This window comes from Lonchura striata, chromosome 1, assembly GCF_050655825.1.
Source record: "Lonchura striata isolate lonStrDom1 chromosome 1, ASM5065582v1, whole genome shotgun sequence".
NCBI classification, from domain to species: Eukaryota; Metazoa; Chordata; class Aves; order Passeriformes; family Estrildidae; genus Lonchura; species Lonchura striata.
Genome location: NC_140703.1, coordinates 15476672 through 15490275, shown reverse-complemented (window position 1 = coordinate 15490275; position 13604 = coordinate 15476672). Strand labels below are relative to the sequence as shown.

The 13604-nt window shown below is 49.1% G+C and overlaps 2 protein-coding genes across 6 annotated transcripts in view; one reads left to right on the top strand and one right to left on the bottom strand.

Annotated features, from left to right (window-relative positions):
• The window catches only part of IGSF3 (immunoglobulin superfamily member 3), a 92373-nt gene extending 89178 nt beyond the window's left edge, over window positions 1-3195 (top strand). For 2 of the 3 annotated variants that reach the window (XM_085560780.1, XM_021541594.4), the window contains one exon: window positions 278-3195. In XM_085560780.1, the coding sequence (XP_085416906.1) occupies window positions 278-528 (251 nt within the window). In that variant the 3' untranslated portion in view covers window positions 529-3195. The remainder of the gene's footprint in view (window positions 1-277) is intronic. The other variant, XR_014950091.1, reaches the window with a different exon arrangement.
• A 256-nt stretch (window positions 3196-3451) lies between these two features.
• Window positions 3452-13002, bottom strand: ADPRH (ADP-ribosylarginine hydrolase). 3 transcript variants are annotated; one of them, XM_021541606.4, is made up of 4 exons: window positions 12902-13002; window positions 10843-11189; window positions 5366-5726; window positions 3452-4677 (listed from the first exon to the last, which is right to left on the bottom strand). In XM_021541606.4, the coding sequence occupies exons 1-4, from the start codon at window positions 12904-12906 to the stop codon at window positions 4290-4292; spliced, it is 1101 nt and encodes a 366-aa protein (XP_021397281.2). In that variant the 5' UTR covers window positions 12907-13002; the 3' UTR covers window positions 3452-4289. The 3 variants fall into 3 exon arrangements, with proteins under 3 accessions (XP_021397281.2, XP_021397303.2, XP_021397300.2); XM_021541628.4 differs by lacking the exon at window positions 12902-13002 and adding an exon at window positions 11769-12007; XM_021541625.4 differs by lacking the exon at window positions 12902-13002 and adding an exon at window positions 11874-12007.
• Window positions 13003-13604: the final 602 nt, after the last annotated feature.

The following is a 13604-nucleotide window of genomic DNA, read 5'->3' as shown; positions in this document are numbered from 1 at the left end:
AAGTCTGTGGTGCTGGTACATTTCCAATCAGCTCAAGGGTTTATAAGATACTATAAAATCTCCTCTAGGGAGGACTCTGTCACTCATGAAACTCTTGAGGGGATAAAGCTGAAACATGCCCTGTTACAACTTTCTTTTGTTCTAATACTGTTATTTTTCCCATTGCTCGATCTCCTGCTTTGACATAGAATAATGAACATCTGGTTTTCTGAGGAACTTTGCATGCCCTGATTAAAGAGAAACCATGAAATGTGACCACCCTTGTGTCTCTTTCCAGGCTCCACGCTGCAGTCTGTCATCTGTTCCAATGATGCCCTCTTCTACTTTGTGTTCTTCTACCCCTTCCCCATCTTTGGCATCTTGATCATCACCATCCTCCTGGTGCGGTTCAAGAGCCGAAACTCCAGCAAGAACTCGGAGGGCAAGAATGGGGTTCCTCTGCTGTGGATCAAAGAGCCTCACCTCAACTACTCTCCCACTTGCCTAGAGCCACCAGTCCTCAGCATCCACCCGGGAACCATGGACTAAAGAGGCAGAAACACCTGTAGGGACACACAGAGGGAGAGAACTAGAGATACACCAGGAACCCTGAGGACCACAGTGGGGTTTGTTGTTCTTGTTTCATTTGTTTCAGTGTCTGTGCTCCAACAGAGTGGCTGAGCTCTGCCCAGCCAGCAGGAGCAGGAGGGTCCAAGGCTTCTTCCAGCACCTGTGGGAACATATCCCCTCACTCCAATGGACAGAGGTACTTGCTGTACATAGCAGATGTTCCTCTTGGACTAATTGGACTCACATCAGTTGCTGTCTTTTGGGCTGTTGCTTTTGTTATCATTTATTTTTTGGTCACACAAAGAACTGTAGACTTTCCCTATCCTCCACACAGTGTGGAGTTCCTAGGAGGTATTTGGTCCTACGATGATGTCTTTGGAAGTAAACATATATGTTTTCCAAAACAGACTGTTTTTCCTTCTCAGACTCAGTGCCACAGTGGAGAAGATCTTTTCCCAAGGTGCACTGAGCTAGCTCCTCCCTCTTCCAAAACAGACAAAGCCAGGTCTGTCCCCAGAGGGGTTAGCTGGGCTGTCTGTTAAGAGGTCCATTTCAAAGACTGGCTGTAGCCTCAGCATCTTCTTGCCTCCATTTTACTAATTTTCTCAGGAGGGAGCAGTTCACCTTTTGGGAGTGTTCCCAGGTCTTGGAGAGACTGAATATTGAGCGTGCTTGCGGTCAGGACAAAAGCAATTTAGTCTGTCTCATGGAACTGGAAGGGGGAAAGGAAGAACACCTGAAAGCCCTGTGTTGTAGCAAAGAGGGTCCTTGTACGGTCTCACCAGAGTCATGCTCCTCCGTGGTGTCCATGCTGCCACCTCTGATAAGGCAGATCTCCTCTGTGCCCCAGTCATTTGGGAATGGGAGGCTTAATCCAGTCTCTGAAGGCTTCAACATGACCAAAGTAAAGACTCTAAGAAGGAGGAAAGGAGAAGCTCCACGGGTCAGGTTCATAGTCCCTGGGTGGTTCAGCCAAGGAGCCCAGTAGCAAACACGCCACGTAGCGGGGATGTGCAATTAAGCACCATGTGTCAGGAGTTTTCCTGTGGCTGCACTACTCCCCAGTGTGAGCCTGGACAGAGCAACAGGCCATCAGCACCCTGGGGACTTCCCTATCCCCTTGGCCAAGAGAAATCTTCCCTCTGTGTGTATGTGCATCTGCTGTTTGTTTCTGAGACTTTAGGAAGAGAATCCATTTCTCCATAAGCTCCCCCTCCTGACAACGTCACCTGCTCTTCTAAGAGTCACTGTGGCAGGAAATGCTGTTCTTTCTGTGAAAGATATGGCTCTTGTGAACCAAACCAGGGCTCTTGCCACGTGGGGCACCTGACCTCCTGCACCCCCTAATGCCAAGAACCCCTACCCTGTCCTGTGGAGGAAACCGCCTCCTCCCTTGTGTTACGTCTGGCGGAAGAAAATGTTTGCCAAAAATGGCCTTTTGTTGTCTTCCTTGATGTCTTCCTGGCAAATCCAGCCATTTGGGTTTTTTTGCAGCATGGCTGAAGCCAACTGGGGGCAGACGGGTGCAGCCACAAGACCCCCTGCCTCACGTGTGAGAGGTGCCACACCCACCACTGTTGTCCTCTCCAGAGGGTCGGACTGCTCTTTGGGAGCAGAGGGGACCTCAGCAGATGCTCTGTAGCACTAAGTCAGTTAGACCCTGATGCCTTGACATTTCAGAGGTGGTGAAGCTTCAGGTAGGAGATCTGCACCATGAAGCCTCGCTCCTGTCTGGGAGAGGACCCATGTGGCTGCAGATCGTCCCATGCAAAGGCATTTGAAGTTGGCCACCTCTGCACCTCCACCAGAACAGCACTGGTTTCTTCTTCTGCTGGGAAGCCCCAGTTTCACTCGTCCCTCTGTGAAGTCTGCCTCCTCAAGAAGTAACTGCTTACTGGCCCCAGCATATGCATAAAATCACATTCCTATATCTGTATGTATTGCACACCCGCACACTTGTCTTCCCTTTCTGGCTAAGACGTCAGCAAAGAGAGGAGTGGGATGAGAAGTGAATGGAAATGAAGAATCAAGGTGCAAACAGCTGCAGCTGCAAGCCAGTGGTTATTGTTTCCTAACTGTACTATCTCCTGTATGTACTGCTCCTATACATACTGTTCCTAGGCCGGAACCACGACTCACTTCAGCTTTAAGGAAGAAGAGAATGAAGTCAGCGGGAGCTGTTCTTTCCTGGGAGAGCTCTGCTCTGCACCTGAGCCACGCTCCTCCTTGCCAGCCTGTCTGCCCCAGAGCAGGGCTCTCCCGGAGGCCTACCACAGAGGCCAGACTTTCCTGGGAAGTGGCTCCCACAGTGGTCCCTGAATGTACCTTGCTGGTGACATTTCTCCACTGCTCTGGCAGTGTGTTGCCCAGTCTCAAACTTCTCTCAGTTTTTATAAGGCAGCCTCTTCCTGTAATGAGTTTTAACACAAAGCTTTTCAAACCACTCTATCTGCAGTAACTTTCTGTAACAAACCCAAGAACAAAGAGAGGGACCCTGTCCATGCATGATGTGGAAAAATGTTTGGGATTTTTAAAAAAAGAAAAAAGTGAAAAAAAAACCCAACAAAAACTTTGTACTATGTTGCACTAAAACATGTTTTATACAACACACCCGAGAGCTGTAGTAAACTGTGTTGAAATTGTGAATCCTATTGCTGCTGGTTTTTGTCAGAGCTGGGCTTTTATTATGCCTTTATGTGCACTCACAGCATAAAGGTGTGCTGAGGCCCTCCTCTTGGGAACCCTCTCCCTCTGCCCCTACTCCTTGATGCAATAACTTCTCTCCCTACCACTGGTAGCACATCTCTTCTCTCTTACAGCTTGCAGACACCTGGCACCTCTGATTTCATAACCCATCCAACCCTCAACCCATGCCATAATAGAACACAACATTTAACAGAGGTCTGTCAAGTCTTTTTATTGAATGGGATAAACTGGTTTTGAAATTGTTCTGAAAACAGTTTAAGTACTTTGCTGTGTCATAGTCTGGATTTGAAGAAAAATCTTATTTTAATAGAATTATGCATAGCAAATGTTAAGCAAATTACCTTTAATAACCTTGATGAAAGCAGAATATAGTTCACTACAGAAGCTGATGTACAATGCAACCTGTTAATTCTCCTTTACCCACTTTTCCCTTAAGTAAGGATTTGGTCAGGAGTCTTGAATTCTCCCACATTCACTGAAATAGGGAAGTTAGCATGATGCATTCCTACCTGTATTGTAGAAGTGGTGTGGAATTGGGTAAAATGCACTGCTCATACACCTTTAAGGTCGAGTTTGGGGTTTTTTCCACATTCATTTGAAACAAAAAACATCCTCTGCTAAAATAATTTTATGTGTCCCCAGACACAATGGGCTGCTTGTGCTCCCTGCTCCCCTTGCAGGGGGAGGATGCTGGTTTGGGGCAGCCTGAGTAGGGTTTGCTGCCTGTCCTGCTGCTGCAGCAGGACCAGCAGGGCTGCTGTGGGTGCTCCTGCTCCTCTTGAGGACCAGGTGATATGCAGCCACCCTGCAGCACAGGAGGGATGTCTCGGGGGACCACTGTGTGTTCCCATCAAAACACCAGCCCCAAACTAGCACCAGTGTGGCCTCCCCACTGAAGCCAGCACACAGAGAAAAGGCAGGTCTGGCTCTGGGCTTACATTCTTGATATTTAACTGGCAGGTTTGCAAACCAAGCAAGAGAGCACTGGACGGCCCTGGGTAAGTGTGCCTGTGGGGTGCCCTGCCATGTCCTGCCTAGATGATGCTGTACAAGCCCTTAGCTACCTTCTCCAGGCGGTCCTTGTACTCCAGGTGGGCGTAGAGGGAGGGCGGAACCCCCTTAAAGGCATGAATGACGCCCCACCAGCTGGCGGCGATGGCAGCCGTGGAGTCACTGTCACCCCCGTGGAAGAAGGCGCGGTGAGCCAGCTCCGTCCAGGAGTCCCCCGCGCCCAGCAGGGCGTCGTAGGCGATCATGGGCGCGTCGTGCCCGCTGCTGCCTCCCCAGCCGCTGTAGCTGAGGGAGGCGTAGAACGAGTCTCTCTCTTCCACGCCATACTTGGCTGGGAATTTGGGCGACGAGACCCCGTCTGAGATGCCTCTCTCCGCCAGGTATTTTTTCCACTGCTCTTCGAAGTAATACCTGCCAAACAGGACGGGATGGAGCGGCTGTAAGTTGTCCCAAGGCAGCAGCACACAGCTGAGCGCCACGCAGGCGCCAGCGGAAAACGCGCCACGTCAAGAGCCCGGAGCGAGGGCTCGGCGAAATGGTAGGTGGCCCCCATTTGTCAAAACTAGGGATGTGATTTACGGTAAGAGGCATAAGGACAAGTTTCAGTGAGTTAGATTTCCCCTCCCTCAGTCACATGGGAGAAGGCAGCCCAGCACCTGCAGGATTCAAAGGCTCAGAGTGAGAACTGAGTCATCCTCCCAAATTCAGAGCAGCTCTACCTCTCTGTGTGCCCCTGCAAACGGAGGTGCAGTGAATATGCAGTCAGATTTGGTTATAACTTTCAAACTGAGCTCAGCCCTAAGCTCGATGCTGTTCCCCAGCCCTGCTTGCCATCTTTCACAAGATCATGGTTGCTTGAGATGACAAGTCTACCTACTTCGTACTGAATCCAAAAAATGGTCACAAGTATATGACCCAAATGCAACCTGCTTTTTCTTTTTTCCTCAAGTTAAGGTATTCTGAATTGATTTGATCCTGTGGCAGATGTGTGCTGCCCTAGGAGTTTGCCATAATACGATTACTGAAACTTAAGTACGCGCAGAGCTCGCTTTGTCGTACAGGGGCTTTACGAAATGGCGGCGCAGGGAGTGCAGCTCACCATTGCTCCATGTTCTCCTTCACGAAGAAGCCAGACTCCTGCACGTAGGCTTTTGCCTGCGGCAGCACCTCCATCAGCCCCTTTCCCCAGGCCACGGGGGGCACGCTGTTCACTGCGTAAGCCGTGAAGAGGGCCGAGGCCAGGGCCCCCAGGTAGCCGGTGGGGTGGTGGTGGGTCATGCGGCCGCTCTCGATGCTGACTTTGACCAGGGTGTCCAGCTGGGCAGGCTGGTAGAAGCGCAGCCCGATGCACATGGCGCGCATGGCGGCCCCGCAGCCTCCTGCCCGCGGGCTGAACGGGATCTGCCAGCCGTTCGGCTGCCCTGGATCCAGCTTCGTGGTGCTTTCCAGAGACATGGCACCTGGAGACAGGCACCGCAGAGCCCAAGAGAAGGAAGAAACAGAAACGTCAGCAGGAGGTAGCTTGGGGAACACGGAGAACACAGGCAGCGCAGTAGGGAAGAAAGCATTGCTCTCTATAAGGGATTTGAGCTTCCTTTTAAAAACATCAGTTGTCTGCTCACATATCCTGCCTAAAACTGCTGGAGCAACCTGCATCCTCCCCAGCAGACCTCACAATTTTTGTTTGTGAAAACAATTACAAGGTCTAGAGGTAGGAAACACTTCACTGATCATTTACTGACGTGATTTATATTTACCTTTTGTGTTAGCCAAAAAAAAAAAATACTAATAGACACAAATACCTAGATCTCTCTGTCTCTCTCTCTCTCTGTAAACAGAATTGTAGAATCTCTGACACAAGGCCAGTCTAGATTACTGCTTTTTCACAGGACTTCTAAAGGCAGAGACCCCACAAGCTCCTCATTTGCCTTACTAATAGAAAATATACTGACAGGAAATGTTCTCCAGCTCTCCCTTGCTGCAGTTTAAGTTTGTCAGAAAGCCTTGAGTGTACCAGCTCTCTCACCTCAACACAGTCTGCATAACTGACTTTAGTGTACTCTTCTTTCATAAGCTGAACAGCAGCTTCAGCTTATGAAAGAGGAGAACCAAAGGTTTGTCTGGCTCACTAGTTCATTGCCAAACACTGCCACTAAAGGGTAACTACAGAAAGAGTGTGAGAAATGAGGCAAGCCCACCTCCATCTCTTTCATATTTCTGCTATTTACTTTTAAAATAAATTACTCTGCTTCTTCCAGTGCTGCTTCTTCAGATGAACACTTATTAGTACAACACATTCATAGGACAAAGAAAGCACATCGTAATTTCAGAGTCCAGCCAGCTCCCCTTGCCAACACAGTGAAATGTTTGGAGAGCTAAGCCCAAATGCTTGTGTGTGTAAAGAAGAAACAGGTTTGGAACACTGAATTATCTTTTATTCTCTTCTACCTTGCTTTTTTTCCTCCTAGTCTTCTCTTCTGGCCCAATTGTAAATACTTCTTTTCCAGCAGGAAGGTAAATCAAGGCAGGTTTCAAGCAGCTTCATTTAAGTTTTAATGTGCTGGACAATGGCAAAAGGTGGACTCGACAGACTAACCCCAGTGTGCTGAGTCCTCTCTCCGACACACAGGGTAACAGCAGCAGCTGGCTGTTACCACAGCCCCAAAACTAGACTGTTGCTTGTACACTTTGTTCCCTCACTGGGGCAGGTAGCTGATGAACTTGCAGGTGCTCTGTTACTTTGGAAATCAAACTAAATAGAACAGAGTAGCAAGGAAGAAGCCTGGTCAAGCAAATTCGCCTCACTTTGGTGTAACTCAGTCACCATGATCTGTGACCCTGCTCGTCACAGCCAGATACTGCACTAAGTCCCCTTCAGAGCTCTTGGCTTCTGCAATTCCATGTACATGTTTGGCAGTAGGGTTCGGTTTATGGCAGCCTGGTTTACCTATATGTACAGCACCCTTGTAACTGAAATATCTCCAAAACCATGCACAGCTTTAAGACTGGCTTCTGGACATACGCTAAAAATAACTAACAGCTGGCCACTGTCAAGAATAATGTCACATGCTGGGCCAAGTGTCTTTAGCTCTACTGGGACTGGTCACAACCAGCCTCTAACTGAAGTGTCTGTGAGTTTGCTTTTAGGATGTCTCAGTGTGGGAACATGTTCAGGCCTCTAAATTTCATGTAGTTTACTAATTCAGTGCTGGCTGCTGTGTATCAAAATTGTTAAGAGGGATATCAGCATAATTTCCAACTTCATGATGACTAACAGAAATTGAGGCATTTTTCTAAAAATCTCACCATACCAAGCATTGTACCCAGTGACCTGTGACAGGACATTAAAATGAACCTGTCAAACAAAGCCACGCTTTTAAAAAGCTGTGCCAACTATTCTGGTAAAAGAGAATTTCCAGGAAAGCAAGGGGGAAGGGAGGGAGCACAGGGACTAAGGTTGCTTAAAATCAAAATCTGCATAACAAAAGCTAAGATTACTCTTGCTGAAACTTCGAGAAAAAAAAAAATATTTCTTCAGGACCAGTCTGGGCAGGCTGAGACCACACACCTCAGTCCTTGATAAAAAGTGAGATTATTCTTGCACTAATTGTACTAAAATAAAAGGGAAGATGACAAGGCTTTAAATGGAAAGAAAGATTGGTTATTTTGCAATACAATTTGCTTGCAGCTTTAAGCCTGTGCATATTGTTTTAGGAAATGACTACTGATAACTCTCAAGTGGAAAAAATTGTGTAAAACAAACCAGTGTATGACAGCTAAGACTTACAATCTATGATGTATTACAAGTAGTATCCCTCACACTTTTGAACAGTTAAAATATTAAAACATTGGAAAGCTGATTTAGGAAGACTAAGATGGAATCACATCAGGTCTTTTTTTTTTTTTTTTTTAATAGGTTTTAAAAAAACTGCTGTAGGGAGTTTTTGAATTAGCAAATTGTTTTGGAAGTTCTTTACATCCAAGTTAGGAATCCTTTGTACTAACAACAGGAAATTAAAAGTAACCTAAGTATGGTACTGGTCTGAGGAAGGAAGAAATACAAGGAAAAAGTAGTGTGTGAATTAAGGCAACCTGGAAAAGTTTCAAGAATAGCTGGACTCAATTTTTGGGATAGGCCTTCATTCCACTTATCTAGACCTAGGGTAACAGTTGTTTGGGGTTGATCAGTACACATAAAAAAATGTGAGTTATACAAACCACATAGTGGTAAGTATTTCCAAAGGGAGAGGACTAGGACCAAAAGGCAATTTTGAAGCAGGTTTCCTGAAGAAATGCTTTAGTTGTACAGTGAAAAAAATAAGTCTGTCTATCCTTGTGTTGCTTAATTCATTGGCTTTGTAAGCTGCAAGGAACAATGAATTTGGGGCTGTGGCACAACACAAACACCAGTAGTGGATGTAGGGATTACCTTGTCATTGAATTACTACCCCAGAGTTCTCTCCTGGGGCTGCATCCCCGAGGGACCCTGCTGTGGCTGTCCTGTGACTCAGAACGTTGTGGGAATCTCTTTGTTACTGCAGCTTTGGGTTTGCAGGTCTGGACTGCCTCATGTGAGCCATCAATGTGACTTTCCCCCACTGTTCTAAGGAAATCTCTTTGGTGTTGGGCAAAAGTTCCAACAGCAACTTTCCACTCTCAGCCTTCAGGTCTGCAATTCCCTGGTGAGTGCTTAGGCCAGAAGAGCACCACCTTGGGTTATGTTCTCAGTTAAAATCCATTTATTCTGAACTGCCAAAAGAGGTTATTGGCATGCAGCTTTTATCATTAGGACTTAACAATATGGCATGGAGAATCCAGACAGCTTTTCAGGGTATGGATTAGGTATTCCCTTCAGTGGGAATTAAACTGCTAAAGGTCAGGATTTAAACTCTCAGAGCTGAATGCCTTTCCTGTACCTGCAGCAGGAGCAATTCTGATTGCAAAATTTTTAATTTTTTGGTTTTGGACCCACTAAACAATGTGTATTTCTTTTTTTAGATAATCTAGATAATCTGACCTTTCCTTGTCACTCCTCTTAATGTGCATAGCAAGTCTGCTTTCAAATTCATCACTTCTAGGAAGAGGAACTTCTTTTGGGCATATTGCAGCTCAGTTTAGTCAAGAAGGAATGCAGTAGGTGTCCCTTTATGCTTAGATATTATTTAAATTTTAACATTTAAATTTTAGGTTCTTCTCTTTTTCATCTTAGGTTTTGGTCGCCAAGGTTAGAGAGCAAAAATCCTTCCAGGTGTTGTCTCACTGGCAGCTGTGGTTAGTCCATCTTGGCTGGGGGTACTAAACTATGCTGCTTCACCAAAACTGCCATGAATCTTTGGAAGTTTGATCTGCCAACTTCAGCTGTCCTGACAAGCATCATTACCCCTTCCTAAATGCTTTATTAATTAGGCCACTCCCAACAACTGGGAATATGGGTGTTAAAAGAAGACTGATAATTCAGTTCTTTACACAAGGATAGGAGCCCACTGTGGAAAGGTAAGCAGAATAAATTCCTGCTCAGGTTTCCAACCTGGTTTATTTTGGAAGTGCACAGCTCCGAAACAATATTCTCAGTGGCAAGATTTGGCCTTTCCCATGTTTAATGTCAAGACAGAACACTCTTTACATACTCTGGCCACTCCAAATAAGCACATCTAAGTATGCATACAATTTCAATGTATAAACTTTGCACAGGACTGCTGAATTTGAGTGTTTCCTGGATACTTCATGCCTCCTGTACTGCTCAAATTAGAGGCCCAGCCTAAGCAGCTCCAATTTAAATGTAATCCAAGTATCCAGAAGAGCCTGGGCCATTAGGGTCCTTGGGGAAGAGCTGGGTCAGAAGGGCTGGGTGAACTAGGAACCACAGAGATATCATACATGTCTTGGCTACTGTAGCCTGTCACAATGCCCTTCCTGAATACTGCCAGGCCCACTGCTTGTGACACGAACTCAGCACCACTGTGTCTATGCACAGAAAAGAGAGCTGTTGGAAGTACAAGGTTCAGAAAAGAAGATTGACTTGACTGTCCTGGTGCTGAAATCAAGCATGCAGAGCTAGCCACAAGTAGACTTTGGGTTTAATAAGTGTAATTATTCCAAGGATCTTTGTGCCTTTAAATATATTTTAATGTAATTTGTTGCCTTTATGATGAGAAGTTCTGTATTAATTATCTGTTTAAATGTGCTGCTTTAACACAGCATCTCAGGGTGTGCATTACAGTAGTTGAATGTGAATTTTTTTTATCCACTGAATGTAGGAATCCAAAGTGCAAAAGCCATCACCCTTCCTGAGCTGAGGCTGGGCCTCAAAGACAGCCTGTTTTGTAACATGAACAAAACAGTATCCTTTTCATCTAGTTCAGAGAAGCCCAAACCACTTCAGCTTGCCTTACTCTGTTCTCTTTATCTCATCCTGAAACAGGTACTGAGTGTGGCACACTTTTCCTTTCCGTGAAATACTGTTAACGCTCTAAACAGCCAAAAGCAGAGTCGGGGCCAGCCCCAGCTCCAAGCTGCAGGAGCGACATGAGCAACAGCACAGCTCTACCCAGACAGACAGCAGGATGGAGGGGTTACCTGGAGCTCTGCCCTCCATGTCATTCATGCACTCCTTGTAGTTCCTTGCAAGCAGAGTGTAGAGATGTGGTAATCTTGGGTTTTTCCCGGCTGCTACCAGGGCTTCGGCCGTGGCCAAGTGCATCACGGTATCATCGCTGACTATCCAACCCTGGAGGCTGATGTTGCCCAGTCCCCCCATGTCTGCCAGCTCCTTGTGGATGACTGGGCCACTCTTCTGGAACTCCCATCTCCCGTTGTAATATCCGAGCGTGTCACCAACTGCGCTCAGCACTATGGATGCCACATAGTTTTCCACCCCCTTAGGACACATTTTTTGTCCCATGACTACTTCAGTGTAGAAGACACTGTGAGAAAGAAAAAAAAGAAAAGGAGAATGAGAATTAAATCTTTCCCAGTTCAGTATGGGTTTATCCTGCTAAGCTCCAGCAGGCTGGATACGCAGCCTGGCACATGAGTCTCACCAGATGATGTATTTCTTCACAGCACACGGACCCTGGGCCAGGAGCACCTGGAGATACCCTGCTGGGCTGCTGGCAGGATAACGGTGCCTACCCTACCCAGCTCCAAGACCAAAAACCAAGTGCAGGACTGCTGAATCATGTGCAGGGTATGTGGCCACAACCGTGCTCTCCACCCTTCTGAGTGCATGAGGAAGCTCACGTCAGCACCCGCCGGCTTTTGTACCCTGGGGTAAGGCCGACCCTCAGGGGTACAAATAAAAGGGATAAGGGATAAGGGGTAAGGGATAAGGGATAAGGGGTAAGGGATAAGGGATAAGGGGTAAGGTTTGGCTGGCCTGCTCAGCTTTGGCAGTGCCGGGCAATGGCAGTGACACCCGGCCCTGCTCCCCGGGCAGGCTACAACAGCGGGTGCTCGCACAGGCAGCACCCCCACCCCGCGGGTGCCTCACATGAAATACCAACCACGCCTTCCCCCGGAAACCCTCCGCAACTCGGGCACTGCTTCTCCTTTTCTCTTGTGACAAGCAGAAGCGGCGAAAGCCGGCGGGAGGCCCCGCGGGTACTCACACGGCGAGCGCCCCGATGGCCGCCAAGCCGGCCAGCCCGGCCAGCGCTTCCAGCGGCCTTGCCGGGGCCCAGCGGAGCCCGGCCCGGCCCATGGGGCGCGGCTGGTTCTCCGCAGCCCGCGCCGCGGCCCGTCTGCCCCGGCCCGGCCCGGCCCGGCCCGGCCCGGCCCGGCCCTCCGCGGCAGCCCGGGGCGGGGCACCGGCCCGGCTCCGCCCCTCGGCCCCGCCGGGCCGTCCAAGCAGTGCCCCGGCCCGGCTCCTGCCCGGAGCTCCCCGGGCCGTCCAAGCCCGGCTCCTGCCCGGAGCTCCCCGGACCCTCCCTGCAGTGCCCCGGCCCGGCTCCTGCCCGGAGCTCCCCGGCTCCTCCCTGCAGTGCCCCGGCCCGGCTCCTGCCCGGAGCTCCCCGGCTCCTCCCTGCACTGCCCCGGCCCGGCTCCTGCCCGGAGCTCCCCGGGCCGCCCCGGCACTGCCCCGGCCCGGCTCCTGCCCGGAGCTCCCCGGGCCGTCCCTGCAGTGCCCCGGCCCGGCTCCTGCCCGGAGCTCCCCGGGCCGCCCCGGCAGTGCCCCGGCCCGGCTCCTGCCCGGAGCTCCTCGGACCGTCCCTGCAGTGCCCCGGCCCGGCTCCTGCCCGGAGCTCCCCGGACCGTCCCTGCAGTGCCCCGGCCCGGCTCCTGCCCGGAGCTCCCCGGCTCCTCCCTGCAGTGCCCCGGCCCGGCTCCTGCCCGGAGCTCCCCGGGCCGTCCCTGCAGTGCCCCGGCCCGGCTCCTGCCCGGAGCTCCCCGGCTCCTCCCTGCAGTGCCCCGGCCCGGCTCCTGCCCGGAGCTCCCCGGGCCGTCCCTGCAGTGCCCCGGCCCGGCTCCTGCCCGGAGCTCCCCGGGCCGCCCCGGCACTGCCCCGGCCCGGCGCAGGCGGACGGACTGGCTGCCTTTCATTTTCGGGGCTGGCCTCGAGAGAACCGGGCTGAACCCTCGGAACCGAAACCGGCACAGGGGCAGTATAAAAAACTGTTTTTAAAAAAAAACCGCTCACAGCATTTCCCGAGGACGAACAGCCCCTCCCTCCTCCTGGCTGAGCAGCTCTTCCCTGATCCTGGCTGGATCCCACTCTGTGTCTGCGCTGGAGAAAGATTTTGGGAGGGATTTCCTCACCTTTGGGTTTTGTTTCCCCTCTGTGAAAAACACCAATCACTTGATTTTTAATTTTTAAAAAGTTAATAATATATAAATGGTTATATATTTATTGTTATAATAATAATAAAATGGTTATAAAAATAATAATACAATTAGAGTAACAAAGTTTAGAGTTAGGACAATTACAAGACAATAAAAAGGAAAGAATTACGGACATCCGGATGCTCTCGGACACTAAGTCACAAAAAGCATCCCTTGTGACCAAAGGAATAACTTTAAAAGCAATAGCCTGTTGCATGTTCATACATCTCATACATGATGCATAAATTCCTTGCAAATTAAGAACTTTTATGGTTTTTTGTCAACTTCTTCTCCTTAATCTTGCTGGTTCCAAAAAGACAGAGAGAAGGTGGAAGAATGTTTGTCTTTTCTGATAAGGAGGCTGTAACTTTTTATGGGCCTCCTTCGCTGGCATCTCTGTGTGAAGAGTTTCTTGATTATCTCATCTTCCTGCTTGAGCTTGTAACAAATCTTATATCACAGAGTTTCTATTTTAACATTATGTTGTAACCTAAAACTACATTTAACACACTACTTAAAAG

Excerpts from the sequence above, each read along its gene's own strand:
- ADPRH (XM_021541625.4), bottom strand. The coding sequence starts at position 11,965 with ATGGGCCGGGCCGGGCTCCGCTGGGCCCCGGCAAGGCCGCTGGAAGCG. Across the intron at positions 11,190-11,873 it reads GCCATCGGGGCGCTCGCCGT|TGTCTTCTACACTGAAGTAG; the intron begins GTGAGTACCCGC and ends TCTTTCTCACAG. Across the intron at positions 4,678-5,365 it reads AAGGAGAACATGGAGCAATG|GTATTACTTCGAAGAGCAGT; the intron begins GTGAGCTGCACT and ends CCTGTTTGGCAG.